General features: G+C 34.6%; 1 protein-coding gene across 1 annotated transcript; it reads right to left on the bottom strand.

Moving 5' to 3' along the window:
- Positions 1 to 656: 656 nt before the first annotated feature.
- LOC101218340 (E3 ubiquitin-protein ligase UPL6) lies at positions 657 to 14,205 on the bottom strand. Its single transcript, XM_031887241.1, has 27 exons — positions 13,715 to 14,205; positions 12,615 to 12,712; positions 12,287 to 12,414; positions 11,664 to 11,775; positions 11,168 to 11,348; positions 10,867 to 11,046; positions 9,568 to 9,750; positions 9,052 to 9,133; positions 8,809 to 8,927; positions 8,406 to 8,707; positions 8,178 to 8,274; positions 7,835 to 7,978; positions 7,531 to 7,614; positions 7,357 to 7,443; positions 7,093 to 7,233; positions 6,780 to 6,905; positions 6,434 to 6,532; positions 5,995 to 6,062; positions 5,548 to 5,614; positions 5,276 to 5,446; positions 5,107 to 5,196; positions 3,811 to 3,891; positions 3,099 to 3,172; positions 2,922 to 2,993; positions 2,162 to 2,251; positions 1,334 to 1,402; positions 657 to 1,164 (listed from the first exon to the last, which is right to left on the bottom strand). The coding sequence occupies exons 1-26, from the start codon at positions 13,871 to 13,873 to the stop codon at positions 1,336 to 1,338; spliced, it is 3,102 nt and encodes a 1,033-aa protein (XP_031743101.1). The 5' UTR covers positions 13,874 to 14,205; the 3' UTR covers positions 657 to 1,164; positions 1,334 to 1,335.
- Between the last annotated feature and the right edge of the window lie 3,498 nt (positions 14,206 to 17,703).

Here is a 17,703-nt window from a genome sequence, read left to right as displayed (position 1 = left end):
CAAATTTGTATCTTTTTTATAGTACGACATATTAAATTGTTTAAAAATTAACTAATAAATTAGATACAAAATTGAGTTAAGTGTCCTTCACACAATAAGAAATTAAGTTGACGTTTGTTAAAATTAAGAAATTTCAATTTAGTGCAAATTTTAAGATTTATTGAGAAAAAATTTGGAAGTGTGATCTAAAACTTTAGGTATCAAACAAATAAAAAAAAAAAGCTAATTATTCAAGCCTATTGAACACCTCAAACCATCGACATTTGAAATAATAATTAGCATATTATGCACTTAAGTCTGGGTGGACAAGAGATAATCTTACTTTTACAACTTAAAACGTTTTTCCTTTTTTACTTTTCAAATTAACATTCAAAATTTTAAAGTTGTATTCCTGTTAACTTTAGATCTCTAATCCTACTAAATTATTCAGTTTTATATTATGGTAAAGCACTAATCAATTCAAAAGTAGAATCCTTCAAAACTTCATATTCTTTTATAATCAATTTTAAATCGTCTATTTAGTTAATTCGACATTTGAAGAATCCCATACATCAAATAGGACCTTAATATATAGTTCTGCCTATCTCACATCACGATCATAATGGAGTCAGATAAGAAGAGTGAAAAAAACTACCAAACATGAACAAACAAGCATCAAGATTAACATAGGGCAAGTTTTTTCATTCAAAATATGCGTAAACTAACCTTCACATTCACAAATATCCAGAAGAAAAAAAATGTCAAGCAATTCAAGTACTCTTCACCTGTTTCTAGTAATCTGCTTGAATTCATTTGAGGCTTTTCCTCAATCATATTGAATCATCGGTACTTTTATTTGTCCGCAAGATTGAGGACAAAAATATACATAAACGCATATGCATAAAACTTTAAGTTATATTTACTATGTACATTCATCTCAATCACTGTATTCATAGAATTCCTTATAAACCCTTCTACCCTACTCTCTATCAATCTTATCATACCACAGAACCCTAAACAATTTTTGTACAAATTTATTTCATCGTCATACCTCGTTTGGCAGACCCAATCTCTGGCTTCAATCATTTTCCCTTTCTTTTTTTCTTTTTATGAATTTTTCAACCAATCGTGCGGGCCAGAAATGGGGTTTCGAGTGTTTGATCCATGCTCAATCTATTCCTTCCTCTGCATTTGTAATAATTTAACATTTGAATGTGGATTACTTTTGCAGGTTATCTGTTCCTCCAACTTGCTCCACATAGAAGAAGCTGAAATTCTTTTTTTCTAATAAGACCGGTCCAAGGCGAAGGATGAAGCGGAGAATAGAAGGAATATTGAGCAGGGTGCGACTTACCATTAACTTAGATCAAAACCAGCATCTGCATTTATGGCATAAAGCAATTTGTTTGCCAGCTGCTCCTTGCTGCAATGTTCATAAATCATAGAGTTGTGAAAATGAAAACTTATGCAAATTTTTTTATCCTTTTTTAGAAAAGATGTATATGTGTTAGTTCATCCACAAATCAATAGACTTAATAAACCTAACCAAGTTATGCAACCAAATTGGTGTTAGTTTCACATAATAACGAAAAATAAAAACTTCTTGGTGGACTGGATGTTGTAGTATGGCCAAGTAAAAAAGAAAACCCAGCCATAATGGACGAGCTGTGAAGGTGAAAAACTTAGGACATGTTTGAGAATGATTTTTTAGAGTTACAATCACTCTGTCTATGTTAGAAGCTACTCTGGCATGCCTTTAATTATTGAGAATCTAAATCAATTAATGTTTGATTTTATACTTAAAACCAATTTTCAAGCACCAAATTTGACTTTCAATGATTAAAATGTGTTCCTCAGAGTCATTTTGAACATGACACGTGATTTTTATCATTTTAAAATTATGACATTGTAAGTGGCGCTGTTCTAAAGATACTCTTAATTTTGCTACAATTTAACGAAGAAGACAACCTCTGGCATCATAGCAAGTGGCAATTTCACCGTGCTCCCAGCATCTCTTTTTACGGTGTCTTTTAGAGGTAGTGGTAACTAATTTTTTTTTATAGTGGTTTCCTAATCTCTGATTAGTTGCATCATAAAAACATATGGAAGAACTTCAACCAAAGGATGACATTGTTAGTTTAACAAGAAACACAAGAAATGTTTTGTATGTACATTGACGCACCTTCTATAGGGTGGAAGCTTCAAAAGATTCATACAAGTCGCCGATGTAGGTAAGCGATCAAGAGCTTCTTCATTTGCATTGCCAGCAGCCCTGAAACAAAAAGAAAAAACTACTACCAAATTAATAACTTACCCATCTAGATCAATGAAATATAAATCTGAATACAACTGTCCTTGTAGGCCATGATATTTGTGCCCATGGAAGTTAAATTGGATCTTAAACAGCAAATTTTTTAGGGTAGTTATAATGGATAGTGATTTGGGAATAATAATTAAGTACATAGCAACAATTTAAACAAACTGCAAAGTCTATAAGTGATAGACGTCTGACGCTGATATACTCTTATGGTTTATCAGTGATAGACCAATATTTCAGTAAAAGACTTCTATCATTTATAGACTTTAGATTTTGCTATAGTTGCAATTTTTTTAAAATGTTGCTATATACTTAATTATTTTGAATCTAATTGTTATATTTGCAATTATCCCATTTCTTTTATGTCCCACGCTAATATATATGTGCCTGAATACAGTCTCAAGCATGCAGCCAGGAATGTCTCACAAAGTACTAGTCAGAAATGTACCTTGTCTCATACTGAGTTACTTTTTCACATGATTTTTGCTAGCAGGATAAATTAGTTTAAGCTCTAGAAGGAACCAACTTATCCCCTTTAGGGGAAACCAAAGAACAAATAATTAAGAATAATGAGGATACAAATTTTACCCAGGAAATGGAGAAAAATGAACAAAACACTAATCACCTTTGTATGCAAAAACATGGCTCAAGATATTTAAAGCCAAGAAGCGGTCCTCGAGAGCAACCAGTTACAAACCTGATGAAAAAGCAAGATCCAATTATTATATTTCTGAAGTTCAGTTTTTCTTTAAGCCAACTTGAGACAAGAAGTAACCAACTGATGTGTAATGAAAATACTCACTTCAGAAATTTCTTTTGGTTTTCCACTGAGAAACTTTTGATAACTTCCCAAAACATCTCAATGACATAATGCTCCTGAAAGCATGAAATAAAAATTCAAATTCCGAAGTTCCCACATTTGATTTTTCAATCCAGCAGAAGCATAAAAGAACATGATTAAAAAAGTGAAGATATTTCTCCGTTTCCTATCACAAATTTCTTGATCATGGTTGTGTCTGACCAAACAGAGCATCACAAACAATACAAGTCCAAAGTTTGTTTTCATAGTCATAGAAACATAAGAGAGGACTAGAAGTCTGAATAACGGTAATCAATTTATCGCCCAGTTTCAAACACTAATACAGGCATATATATTGTAAGAATTCAAAATTAATTGAAAAATATTAAAAAGAATCTAAACGATGACCAACTCCCTAAACTCCAAAGACTTCAAAACCATCTCCCAATTACCAAGGTGAGATCCTCCAACATCATCTACAATTATGAAATTTAATTGACTTGACATCACAATTCCGATTGCACTACAATAAATCTAGTATTCGATATCCTAAACCAAGAATTGTTCAACCTCCAAAGGAAGATTAATTGTAACTAATCTTCTTGCAAGATTTCAAATTTTCAAAATTTTATCGAACACAATATGAAAAACAATTACGCAGAAAAGAAAAGAAAAGAAAATACATATGTAGAAAAAAGGGTTTAATAGAACTTACCCTATGATAACCACTTGAATAAGTAGTATGTGTCCGTAGGTCATCAACATCCAAGCTGTCCAGTGAACCTGATATTAAAAGCTGAAATGAAATAGACCAGTCAAAGACCTACTCGATTTATCCTGGAACCACAAAAGACTAGCAACAAAATGATAGAACACTGATATAGTGTTTCTATTTATTGATATCTGCAACAGAATTACAATATAAAAGCAGTAAAAGAAAAATTAAAGAACCCTAACCCCCTGCCCTTCCTCTCTTCCAAGGAATATTGCAGCCCTAATTCTTCACCCTTCTCCCTCCCAACAGACTCCTATTTATACTCCATAACCAACTCCTATTTATACTCTAACTAACTTTCTCTCTCCATAACAAACTCCTACTTATGCTCTATTATTTTATTATGGAAGCATCTACTAACAATATTAAAACTATTAAGGCTATTCTCCCTAGCACGTGCGGTCAACCTTGCTTCTTCTTCCTTCTACTGTACTGGTGTATAATTGGGGGTCTATCACAAAACTTCATAGTATTTAGCCATTGGTCCATGATTTGACCTAAATTAGGGTTCTCTTTATGTTTTTCTTATCATTTCCCATCGCAAGGGAATTTTTTTTTCCCACATCTTTTCCCCTTACAAGGACTTCAGTTGTCACCACTTAGAGTCCATGTACGGCTAAAAATAATCTAGTTCACTTTGTTTATTTCTCAGATTTTAATGATTAGTAAAATTCTGCCTCTACACTTTTACGAGCATTATGCCTCTTCGAAAATGAACAACCTGAATCTTAAGGAAGACTAGTTTCCTTATCCTGAACCTGAATCTTCACATCATCAAGGAAACCCACATCTATCCCTTCAGGTGAACTCAATAAGGAAGACCCTAATGCCTCTAGGGTTTAGGCTTTGGTTGGTTGCTGTTAAGTGTACTCCTAATCATTCTAGGTTCTTGCTTTAATTAGTTTAGTGTTTCACGTCACATGAAAATTAAAGGTCGACTATGGCACATTATCAAAACTACTAACCCCCTTCCCCTCCCCCCACCCACACAATAAGAAGAATAAAAATGCAAATCTAAGTGCTTAACCCTACTGACTTTGTATGGTCTAGGAGAAAAAATGTTCCTCCTCTAACATACTTCTTTTCCAAATAGTATAATTAATACTAGCCTGAAACAGGATTCAAGGCACATGAGGCAGTTGATGTGCAATGATAAACGAGTCATCAAGAGATTATATAACAGAAAAACAGCCTTTTCATGCAAACCACGTTACTAATTCACTGAATCAGTGATACCTGGAATTCATGCTCATTGAACATGTCGATCCATTCTTTCTGTATAAGCTGCTGAAACCCTCTCAAAAAATGAGAACTTTGCTGCCGTATCTGAGGACATGTTTTCAATCAACATTGAGGTAGGGAGACACATTGGATAAACCAAGGACAAACTATGATGTGGCAATACCTGAAAGTTCAAACGATGATTGGCAACAAGATGAATGAATGTGATGACATTTTCACTGGTGACACGACGGTTTTTTCCTCCAGGAAGTAGCTCTTCTTCAGTTTGCTCTCCATATTCATTGTTTATAATAACAAAATATAGCTCTAGTTCAGAAATGTCACCTTCATAATGCTGTCCAGAAAAATCAGAAGGGAAGACCAAGAATTTAAGATAAGGAGTGAGAAAAAGATTCTGCCAGGATACTAGAAAAAGTGATACCAGGGAATACACACCTTTAAGAAAATAAGGTGGCGATACAATTCAGGATCCAAGGATGGCAAGTCATTCAGATAGTTATACCTGTTGTGATGATAAACATTGGAAATATTCAATGTTGGGTTAAATATTATTCCATCTTTATACCATGCAACCATGCAATATTAAACTCTCATAAATTATAAAGAAAGCAATGTACAGTTCAGATGAGACTTTATTCCAGTATATCTGTAATTGCAGATCAAGAAAGTGAATGTAGCATGGAAATCCCAAATTCAACATTTGGAAGTTAGCAATTGACAATCTCATTAGTAGCCGGTGCACCCAGCATAAAATGTAAGATTTTTAGAACCCTAAAAATTCAAGTAACTTGCAAATAGTCATTGTCATGACCATCAATACTACGATTAGTGGATCAGCACAAAATACAAAACAGTAAGACAGTAAATCTTGAAAAACCTTACTTCTGTTTTAACTTGCTCAAGAAGAATGTTGCAAAAGGTATATCAACAAGAATTCCTTCAAACATGGCCTACAGGAAGAAGGGTAAAACAACAACATTCTGTCAAAAATCACTTAATGTGATTGAGATCTTTTAGCATGACTGCTTGAGAACTAAAGAAAAATTTAGAATGTGACTGAGAACTTTTAGCACAACCAGGCAGCAACTTCAATAACAGAAAAACATGCATAATGTAGGAAGACAGCAGATTTCAAATTATAACATTGTATTTATGAATTCAGGCGATACATTAATGTTCCAAAATTCAACCAAAGTATGGGATGAAAGATATACAAGAATCTTCCCTGATAAGGCCAAGACCAGGATATCCTTATCCAAAAGAAAGAAAAAACTAATCAACCAAAGTAAATTCCATGTATGATCGGGAATTATGGCCATACCTTTGCCAAAAGAACTCCGAGGAAATGGAAAAACTGGAGATGTTGCTCGTGTATCATTCCCGAACCAGGATTGGGGTACAGCAAATGATCAGCGGTTTCCTGGATTACCAAGCAGAAAATAACTTAAATTAGAAAAACCGAACAATACATATCCACATATTACTGAAATTTTATGAAATATATTTCAAACAACCAATTTTTATATTGAAATGTGATCTCACAACTATTTTTATTTTGAAAAGCGATTTCAAACAACTATAGCAGTCTCACCGCGCTTCTTGTTATCCAATAATACTACAGGATTAACAAAGCCATGCCATGCTAATAATAAGGAATGCGTGATAACCTTAAATAAACCATACTGCACATCAAAGGCTGCCCGCGTAATGTTCTCCATGAAATCTTTAAAAATACCACCACCATCAATTCCTGCCTCCTCAACTCCAAATTCATTAACAAAAGACACACGTATCTGCATGCAAAAAAGTGAAGCAATTGACCCAACACAAACAAGAAAAAACTAATAAACAATTACAAGTAACTCTGCAACTATAGGATGCAGAAGAGGGAAGGGGTCGTTTTCATGAGGGCAAAAAAAATGATAGAAGAAAGTAAGATAACAGTTTCATTTTTCATAAATCATGGAAGTCTGAAATTACCGATCCTCGAAGATCGTCTTCAGACAATGCACTCATCTGACTGAAAGCATCTTCCAATATATGATTTCGTCGAATTCTAAACCGGTTTCTGGCAAAAACAGCAAGGGATCCATTCCTTTGCCTAGCTGCTGCTAGTTGTGACTGTGAAATGAGTTATAGAGAAAGTAACCATAAATAAAAAAATATCTTACATATTTCTATAACTAACAGTCATCCAAGAAATTCAATATTGTGGATAAGGAAACCAAACAATAACTTGCTTACAGTGAAAATCTTAACCCTGCTAGTAAACGGTACTAAAAAGGGAGCTCGCTTAAGTATATCATTTGCTCTGGTATTTTCTATCACTGCCTACAAAGAATCAAGGCCAAGTAAATAATTAGAATTAGGATCAGATAGCAGGTCATTAGAACCAAAACATTCATTGAGAACAATTACCTGAGAAATGAAATAATCATTCACCGCGTCAGCATGGAAGTCACTGGGTGGTGTAAACTGCCGTCTATTGTTCCAGTCTTGCAACTACAATGAGACAAATTAGTCTTAGTAGACCGACAAAATGACGCAAATAGTTACACACAAGCCTTTCTCAAGAAGCGTCAAAGAAGCTAACGGCAGGAAGAAAAGACTTTCTGCCAGGTAAATCTCTTGCACTCATATCAGCAAATAACTTCATAAAATATCAAATGGGATAATAGAATTTAAAGCAACCAACTTGGGAAAAGCACAAGAACTGATATACCTGTGACAGGAGCTCTGAGGCAACAATTGTAACCCTGTATTGAATAAAGTCAACGGTGTGCCTCTTATTTGCATGGCCACTAGCAGCATGTTTTGCAGAATTACTAGGAGCTGTAGGACTCACCCATAAAAGCTGCCAGAGGGCCTGCAGAGAGTACAATAAATGGCAACATTACAAATCCAACTATCCTAAACTAAGTAACCCTTCTAATTCTTCTTCAACAAAATCTAAAGAATCTGTGTTTGTCCAGAAATGGTAAAAAACTTGAACAACCCTGTTAAAAATGTTTCTACTCAGCATGGTATTGCAGCACTGTAATTACAGATGGAATTAAAGAGCTCACCTGTCTTAAAATAACAATCAGGCATCTGATGTCCTTTAACGATAGTGGCTTCTCCTGCTCATAAAACTCCTCATTGTCAATGATTGTCAGCATGTGCCTGATCGATAAGGAAAGAAGTAATCAGGACATGACGAATCTTATAACATACCATATAATTATATAACATCAGATGAGGAATTAAAGCGAAATTCAAAAGTAGATGAACAGGAATAAAGAAGATAATCTTACTTGTACACAGGACAAAAAACAGCCAAAGGTAATAGCCAACCAGGTGCATCTCCTGATAAATATGCCAATTTCTCCGAAAAGGATGACCATTTTTGATTCTCGTGGCACTTTTTAATAAAACTCCAGAGTACTGGAACTAACTCCGTTCTGTATGCTAGAACAGTCATAATTTGCTCTAGAGGTAGGGTATTGAAAGTGACGTGCAGAAAAGCACAGGCTGTACCAACAGCTTTGACCTCTTTATCATCAGGACCATCATAAGGGCCACTAACTCGTGAAATCTGTCCAAATAAAGCATTTGCCTGGGAAGCACAAACCAATTCCAAATTGTTGAAAGAACTAGAGATGTTTTGATTAATTAAAACGTTTCCTTCAATGACATCAAAACCAGAAGATGGAATACCAACTGCAGGAGAAATCGTGGATCAATAGCATCACATATCTGCTTCTCAACATCTTTATTCAATGCTAACTCTATTTCTTGATCAGACACAACCACATCATCATCGCCCAATGCGGCACCTATTGACAGCATAAATATACAAAAAGTCATCTACCACTTAGAAAGAAAGTATAATGAATTAGAAAATTTTCATCAATTGTCACTTAATACCCAAAAAAGAAAAAAAAGATGGTGAATACATACTCTCTTTTATATCTCTACGAGGCGATTTCATCGACGGAAGTAGTTCCAACAAGAATGTTGTAACAGAAGCAAGATCTACTGCCTATCCACAACAAAGGACATAAAAAGTGGGCTAAAAAATAAATTTCAATTACCACAGAACCTTAGAGTGTGCTGGATTTAAGTAATTGCTCTCACTACAATAAAGAATTGCCAACATGAGCTTGACTTAACTGGCATCTGTCTGTTCCCAAGAACAAGAGGTCCATATTTCAAATCCCCCCACACCAAGTTGTACTTAAAAAGATCTTTTAAAAAAAAATCTATAAAAAAAAATTTCTTTTTTAAATGAAGTACATGCATATTATGTTTCTCATTTTTGAGAAAACATGACCTTTTAGACCATCCGTAACACCATTATATCCAAACAGCAAGGTACACAAACCTAGTGGAGGATGACACATGCAACTTTGTCCATTGGGTAGAGAGAGGTGTGAAATGTGTAAAGAAAAACTCTAATATATGTCAGCTATTTACCAATTCAGATGAGCAGTCAGGCTGAGATAGAGCGGTTCTGGAAATTTCCAATAAATTTCCAAGAAGGCAAGCATACCCAGGAATGTCAGCTGTTACATCCTTTGGGAGTACATTTGCATAATGCTGAACACAGGATGCCATCTGATGAATGTAATGCCCAATCAACCCCCATCTAGCAAAAGCCTAAAAAAAAGGTACACTGGTTAGTGAAAAAAGGAATCTAGGTAAGTGTGTGCTTGAAAAAAGTTTAAAAGCTGCAAAGAAGTCCAATCAAACATGTACCGTTAATATATGTAAGGTAGGAGTAATAAATAAGGTGAAGTTGTCGAATACCAATCAAACATGTACTGCTGGCATAATTCTTTTTCCTTCCATAAGAAACAAATTAATGAATATATTGATGAGGGAGCTAAGAGGGTGTCAACCTAGTTGAGATGTCCAGGTGCACCTACTGATCCTCTCTCTCTCGCCTTTCTAGGTCCATTACTCTCACTGTATAACTCTCTTGTACTTTGAGTTTATTATCAATAAAGAAGCTTGTCTCCATTTCAAAAAAAAAGAATACATTGACACCATGAGAAGCAAGAGAGCCAAAGGACCCCCCACCAATAAAAGAACTACATGAAATGCTAGGAAGCACGAACACCAACACACAACACGCCAATTTTTAAAAAAACTAGGACAAGACACATTCGGGTACATTATTCTTTTATTCAAAAAAAAATTAAACATATGCCATTCATATAAACATACTGCAAAACATTTCATTTGAAAACATCAAAATTACAAGTTAAACACCATAGAATTCATGAATTTATGCATGAAGGTTTGGACATGAATGTTGGGGTGTGACCGTTTGGACGTGGAGAAATGAGCGATATCTTGGCTATAGGAGGCCTGTTTTTTAGGAAAAGAAAAGGACAAAGACAATAATAATAAGCCTAAAATGTGGGGTTGATGGTCTATCTTCAGGCTAGGCATTTAGGTTTTTAAAATGTTATTTTTAGTAATTTTTTTCTTCTGAAATATGCCGGTTCCATGTCCCAGAAGTGTCCCAGCCGTGTCTGGTCGTGTCCAGAATTAAAAATAATAATAAAATAATGGACACTCCAGCTGGCGCATTGGACACATTTCGGAGGCATGTGTCCAACACTGACACCTAGCCATCTTAGAAGTGTCGGTGCTTCTTAGATGAAATTTGTCCAGATTCAAATAATCATAGAAAGTAAAGAAGTCTTAGTGATTTGAACTCCACCAACTAAGGGAATATCTTCTGGCATAAATTAGGAAAAAACCTACCTCCTTTAAGTATGGGAATGTCCGCCACAGTAAAGGAAGAGTAAGAATTTGGGAGGAGAAACTCCAATTGGGATCAACACGTGGGCAACAACATGGCTTCTCACCAACATGAGAACTCAAAAGAGACAGCAGATGTTCTAGAGAAGCCAATGAACTCTTGGGATGTGAATCTGCACTTTCCTGCAATAGTTTGAGTGTGAATTAGTTCTCTGAAAACACCTGCAGAGGATAATCCATGGCAAAACAGAATAACTGTAAAAAAACCACTTGCAAGTAGAAGAAAAAGGAAGTACATTTATACCTTCCCGGTCAAAGTGATATCCCTAATCAACGCATATGCATTTCTTTCCAGGAAGTAGCCAACAATTTTACAAACCCATGGGAGTTCAGGTTGTAATAAGAAAACAATTGTGTCTAACAATAGAGTCGCAGGTGTGTTAGAGTTCACAGGTGCAGCCAAAAGTTGATTCCTCAATTGGTTTCTATCCAAAACAACATCATGTAAGAATAATTCGGAGGAAAAATAAAGGCAACAACTTATCGTATATATAAATAAGATTAATTTGAATTCGTTAGCTGAAGGTGAAAAAACCTTTATGTCAATTATATATATCTGAAAAAAATCTAAGAAATATATCACTTGTCAACAAAAGAAATATATCATATACAATTAGAGGATCATAGCATAGAAAGCCAACAAAATCGACAATGACAGATCAAACATCTGTTTTTCCATTTGAAACGTTAAAAAGGATAAGTTTTTAATAAGGAATGTTGAAATGGAAAAAACTAATTACCTATTATGATGTACAGTCTGGATGCAAGCATATGCAAATTTCTTAACTCTGTAATCCACTAAGGCCTTGTTAAGTAAATAATCCTTGCCAGCGAAAATGCTCAACATATCCCCTATATATGTAAGAGAGAGAAAGGTTAGAAAGTACTAACACTAAGAGATATGTGCTATCAATTAGAAACACTTTAAGATGACGTTATCAATTAAAAAACCAAGTATAAAGCAACATAAGGGCAAATAACAAACAAGGGCACTACAATGGTTCAGAAACCAATCAATATTTTCATTTGTCGCTTTTATAATAATTTCCCAAAGGAAAATCCTCATAATAAGCTTGAGTACCACCTACTAATGTGTTCAAATGTTACCATAAGCAAAAATGAGTGATCCTAAAATTCATATGACAAGGAAAGTTGTCAACTAGCAACCACCAAATAACAGTTATATGGCTAGAATTAGTTTTCTCCAACTTCAAGAAAATAAAACATATTAAAACAAAAGGAATTATGGTGCAAAATAATGAATATGCTGCAAAGGTAAGAAGTTTCTGAAGGTAAAAATGGTCAATAAAAAACAACAGATAATTGACTTGGTTTTCATAGAAGGAAATATGTGTATAATTACCATTTTCTTGCACAAATTTCCGAAGTAACCGACAAGCCTCTACAAGAACCATAAAATCATCGATGTGTTTTGCATTGTAGAAAAAGAGTAGCTGGTGGAAAAACTCTGAATCAGGACCAAAACAATGCCTGAGTTGAAGTGACAATTCGAGATTAAAAATATGTATATATCAATGATCAGATTAAAAATTGGTATCTACAATTGTTATTATTAACTGAACAAATAACGTCAAGAAAACTAGAGGAACTCGATTGAAATGGAAGGCAGCAAGGAAAGGAAAAGGACTGTTACATTCAAAGAATAACCATATAAAGATCTTAAGTTCTACCTGTCAACTTTCTCACAATGTTTTCCATAAGTATCGTGAAATTGCTCTCGCACGCTAAAACGTGCAGCTTCAGAGGCCTTTCTCCCTCTGAAGCATTTCTGTAGAAATAAACTAGTCAATAAAGATTAGCAGATAAACAGGTGAATTGACATGATGAAAGCCCCGCAAACCTATCTATTTAGTAAATTAAAATCCATACGACTAGAGCTACTTTCAAGGGTCTATAGTGAATAAATAATCAGTAGAATATAAAATATGAAATGAAATAATCCTGCTTCAAGAGGAGGGAAGGAGGGGAAGAAAGAACAGAATCCTGTTCGAAGAAGTACGTGTTTTGCACTTCATGAATATTGATGAAAGCCGGAGATTCTCTTATCAGCTTTGAAAACAATAGGTAAATATCAGGACTGAGAAAAGCAAGGATATCCCAAACGTGCCAGACTCTACCGTAACAAAGATCTGTGGTCTTGATACATTTCAAATTTAAAAAACGTTTTATATGGTCCTTTCCTTCATGGATATCCATATATCTCCAACTTAGAATTCTAAGATATAAAATATGGCAAAACCAAAACCAAGTATAAGATGGAGCCTTTGATTGGTTTTAACTTGATATAGAATTGAGTCTAGCTGGGAAGTAGTTGTCCCTTCTTAATCTAACGTCAGTCTGGATCAAATCCCTTCCTACTGATACTTAATCCGTAAGACCTTTGCTTAAAGAGACAAGTTGGTTAAATTCCCATAGTATATTAAAGGAAAAGAGTTGCACATTCTATTTCCTCCTAAAATGAATGGTGGGGAGCTGGAAAGAGTAACTGAACATCATTATTTCGTTACTACAAAGACCAAACCCGATTCACCGTCTCTTCATTATACGCCATCCTAGGACATGAGACGACACAGGCAAAACAGGCGTGGCAAACCACACCCCTATCTACCATTATAAAATTCCGCACGTCGAATGTAACAAAAACTCATGGACGAATCAGAGATGAAGTTCGTCAATTAACAAAACAGACTCTGCGAAACTCGGCAACTCGTATCATGATCAATACTCAGCTTCCACTTGAAGTTAACACAATATAAAAATAAAATAGAACCTGAATTTTGAGAGCAGCAAAATTCTGCTGTCTCAATGACAATCGGCGGTTCCGCTCCAATCTAGTCTGCTCAAGAAGCTTCTGCCTATCTCGTTCCTTAGAACTCCGTCCACCTAAATCAACTCGCTTGCGAGTAGATGAATCGCCCGTGAAGAACATCTGCCGAGTCGGGAATCGAACTGATTGAGACCTAGCAGATTAGCAGTGGCACACGACTAGGGAGAGGAAATAGAATTCAATGCGAACGGATTGTGAAGAAGATTGGAATTGAGGAATTGAGGAAGAATAAGTAGAACCCTAGAAAGAGAGAATCGGAGGCGAGGCGAGGCGATGAAGGTGCAAATTTCGTCGAAGGTATAAGGGAGACTTAGTTGTGAAGAAAAGGGTAGGAAGGTGAAGACGAGATTATTGATTAATCAATCGAAATGGGTTCTCTTCTTCTTTGGTGCGACACTGCGCCCACCTAAACAGTTTTCCTCGTCCTCTATTTTTCTTTTTCTTCTTACGGAAATCACATGAAAATTGCACTTTATAGCTTATAAGTAAAAACTAATGAATTTTAACGTCCTTTCATTAATGTTGTGAGAAAATAAGTTGGAATGTTCAAAGGGTAAAAATAAGAAATAAATACAATGGTATAACTAACCAACCACTGTGATCATTTATATGAATTTGTAACTTAACCATAATCATCTGATACATATGTAATTGTTTTTCAATAACTTGTCAAATGTATTTTTGTTCCTGTTTATAAAAATAATGTTTAAGTTGTGACTAATTATTTTTTATCAACCATCGTTACACATTTCGATATTTGTATCTACTACTTGTATCATACATTATGAAAAAAAAGGTTGAAAACAATCATGATTTCTAACCTTGTAACTAACAACTTCACGTTAAACAAATCAAGATTCTAAACATGTGACTCCTAACTTGAGCTAAAAAATATTTGCATTACAAGCCTTGTATTTACTTTCTTACTTATGATACAATAGTTTGTTCTCAAAACATACTATGAAATTTAATATTTTGTAATTTATATTTAATTTCTACTATGATTTTTTAGGACTAGAATGATTTTAGTCATCAGTAAACTTAAGCAATTGGACTACTTTTGAAATTGGATTTTGGTATGGTATGTATGTCAACATTCTCTTATTAATAGACTATACTAAATACATGCCTTATGTGTTTAGACTATACTAAATACACACATGGCATTGACTTTTGTTCACACTTGTCTTATAGAAAGTTTGCTTTTGTTTGAACGGCATTTTGATCTGACGAGTTGCTCCAAACACGACGTTAATTATTTGTAGCCAAAATATAATAATTTAATATATATTTACTAAACGCCCGTTAACGCCGTATTATACTTATTTTAAAAGATACACTAAATATGAGAGTGATATAGTGCAAATTGTGCAAATGGAATGTGTCATAATAGTGGTAATTAGGTAATCCTCAATGTCGTTTGCTAATGCAGTGGGCAGAATTGGTCAGGCCAATTTAAAACCAAATGACATCGGCCAACTTACATACAACATAACACAATGGCTACAGAATCAAATACATCAAATTCTCCTTAGCTTTTATATCAATCTTAATTAGGGAATTCCATCTAAATTTTTAAAAATTTATTGTTAATTATCGTATTAGTTAGATAATAAAAAATTGTAGAAATATAAATTACAGCAACTGCTTTTATTGATTGAGACACTTTGGGTAAGATAGAACACAAAACGATGGAGATTTATGCTAAAAGTAGATAGTACCGTGTCATTGGTGGGGATTCGTGGATGGTATATGGCCTTGAACAATGTATTCACCCAAATATCGTATAATTGTAGAGGTGTGTAGAAGGTTTGATAAACAACATAAATGAAAAGTTCTAATTCTTGAAATTGTAAACATTACCCAGATCCTACAATAAAAGTCACAGCAACCTGATACGTGTTAAAATTTATCAAAAAAGAAAAGAAGGCAACGATAGATCAATGGCGATGGAAGAAGATACAATTTCCAAACACAACCAACTATGCAAATTATTTATAATATGGTATTAGAAAACATATTGCAACTTGTAACCTCACAAAGTTTATAAATAGAGTAAAAATTAAAGGGAAAAAAATTATCAAGCTTATATTAGAACTTTATACTACTGATATGTAATTCATCAGTTTTATTCTTTTAGCTACAAATGACAAAATTTAAGAAAAAAGTGACTTGATTGTCCATGTAAAGTTGTGTCCCAACTTTTTTCAAAAGGAACACCAACAAATATCTATCCCCGTAAACTAAAAAGCACAAGAAAATGGTAGTAAAAGTAATTTTTTTTTTTTTGTTATATTTTTCCTTCATTCATTTACTTCTCATTGGAAAAAAAATCAAAGTCTAAAATTGGTCACATTATTGAAAACGAAAAAAAACAAGAAACTTAACATTGTGGAGAGACAGTTATTATTCAGTATTTGATTTTGTTTAACAGTTGTATGCATGAAGTTCATCATTCAAACAGATTTTGACAACAAATTTCAGCACATCCGCGAGGCGACAGAAGATGGAAATTAGGATAACAAGGTAATTAGAACACTTAAATAAGTTTTAAAAATAATTTTATTGTTGATTGCTACTATAGGAATAATTATCTACTTGTATAATTGCCTTGCATGATCTGACAAATACATAATGGTATTTGATTTTCCAGTCAGATTGTATCTTGCATGTTACCAACGGAATCATGTGCTTAATCATAAATTACTCTTAGACTGAGAAATACTCGAAAAAAATCAAGAGTAACAGCTCTTTGTTTCCCAGGAAAATTGGAACAAAATCATGACAAACCAACCACAATAACTTCATAAACTTGCCTGATGAACGCAATTTAACACTATTGGGAGATAGGGCATCGCTCAACATAATAATATGAGCATCATGAGATATAGTATCTCTCGACGCCTAACATCTACGTCAGGTGTTATTTACCATCTCCCGATGTTGTGTTGTGAGGCATCTAGAGATAGAGGCTAACTCTCGACGACAGTAAAAAAGTGTCGAGAGTTGTAGAGTAACTACCGAAGCCGCTAATAAAGTGTCGATAGTTAAGGGGAATTCCCGATGCATCGAGTTGCATCGAGAGTTTGCGTTTAAATTCCCTCCTCGATTTATATTTCACAGATCTGCGAAGAAGGGAAAAGTGAAGTTTGAAGAGAACCACGCCATTGTCGTCCTTGTTGTCTGCCCCGGTGCCACCCCTGTCCTACAGTGCCAATGCCCTACCTTTAAATTTTGCCCTAAAGTCTTTGTTCCCTAGAACTCTTTGTGTCCTAAGATCGATTATGTTCTTGTTTTTCATGTGTGTCTTAAGCTAGATTTAAATTTTGCCCTATAATCCTTTGTTTTTCATGTGTACTAAAAGACTCTCCTATACTGGTCGTCGGCTCCTCTGCATAGCCTTAAAGTTTTTTTGATTTATTTAGGCTTGGCCTTCTTTCACCTAGTAGGGTGGGTTTACTGTAAAAGCTTATAAAGTCAGTTATAGAGGGTTTTTTAGTAATCTTGTATTCCATAAGGCTACAAGAAGCATTTCTTGAAATTTAAAGTTGAAATTTTGAGGTAAGCAAGTTAAAACAATTTTAAGAAAATTTGTAAAAAGAACTTTTCCATTTTGATGGTTGGATTAAAAGTTATAAGCATTGAAAGTTGAATGAAGTTTATGGAATTCTCACAATTTCTGGGCAAGCTTAAGGTAGTCGAGCATCACGTCGTGAAAGGGCTGGTTAAAAGTGCATTGTTCAGGTAAGGGGAGGTTATTTCGATCATATTGAGGGTGCACAACACGGTCAAGGCACAGCCGAGCAACATGGTTGCGCTCAAGCCGTGCTCATGGCCCTGAATACCTGGTAAAGTGGAAGAACCTTCCTGTGGAAGAAACCAGTTGAGAACGTGTTAAAGATCTTGAAGCCTATACGTAGAAGATCGAAGAG

The sequence above is a fragment of the Cucumis sativus genome, chromosome 6 (assembly GCF_000004075.3).
Source record: "Cucumis sativus cultivar 9930 chromosome 6, Cucumber_9930_V3, whole genome shotgun sequence".
In the NCBI taxonomy this organism is placed as follows: domain Eukaryota; kingdom Viridiplantae; phylum Streptophyta; class Magnoliopsida; order Cucurbitales; family Cucurbitaceae; genus Cucumis; species Cucumis sativus.
The sequence above is the reverse complement of the archived record's forward strand: the minus strand, read 5'-3'. Positions and strand labels throughout refer to the sequence as shown.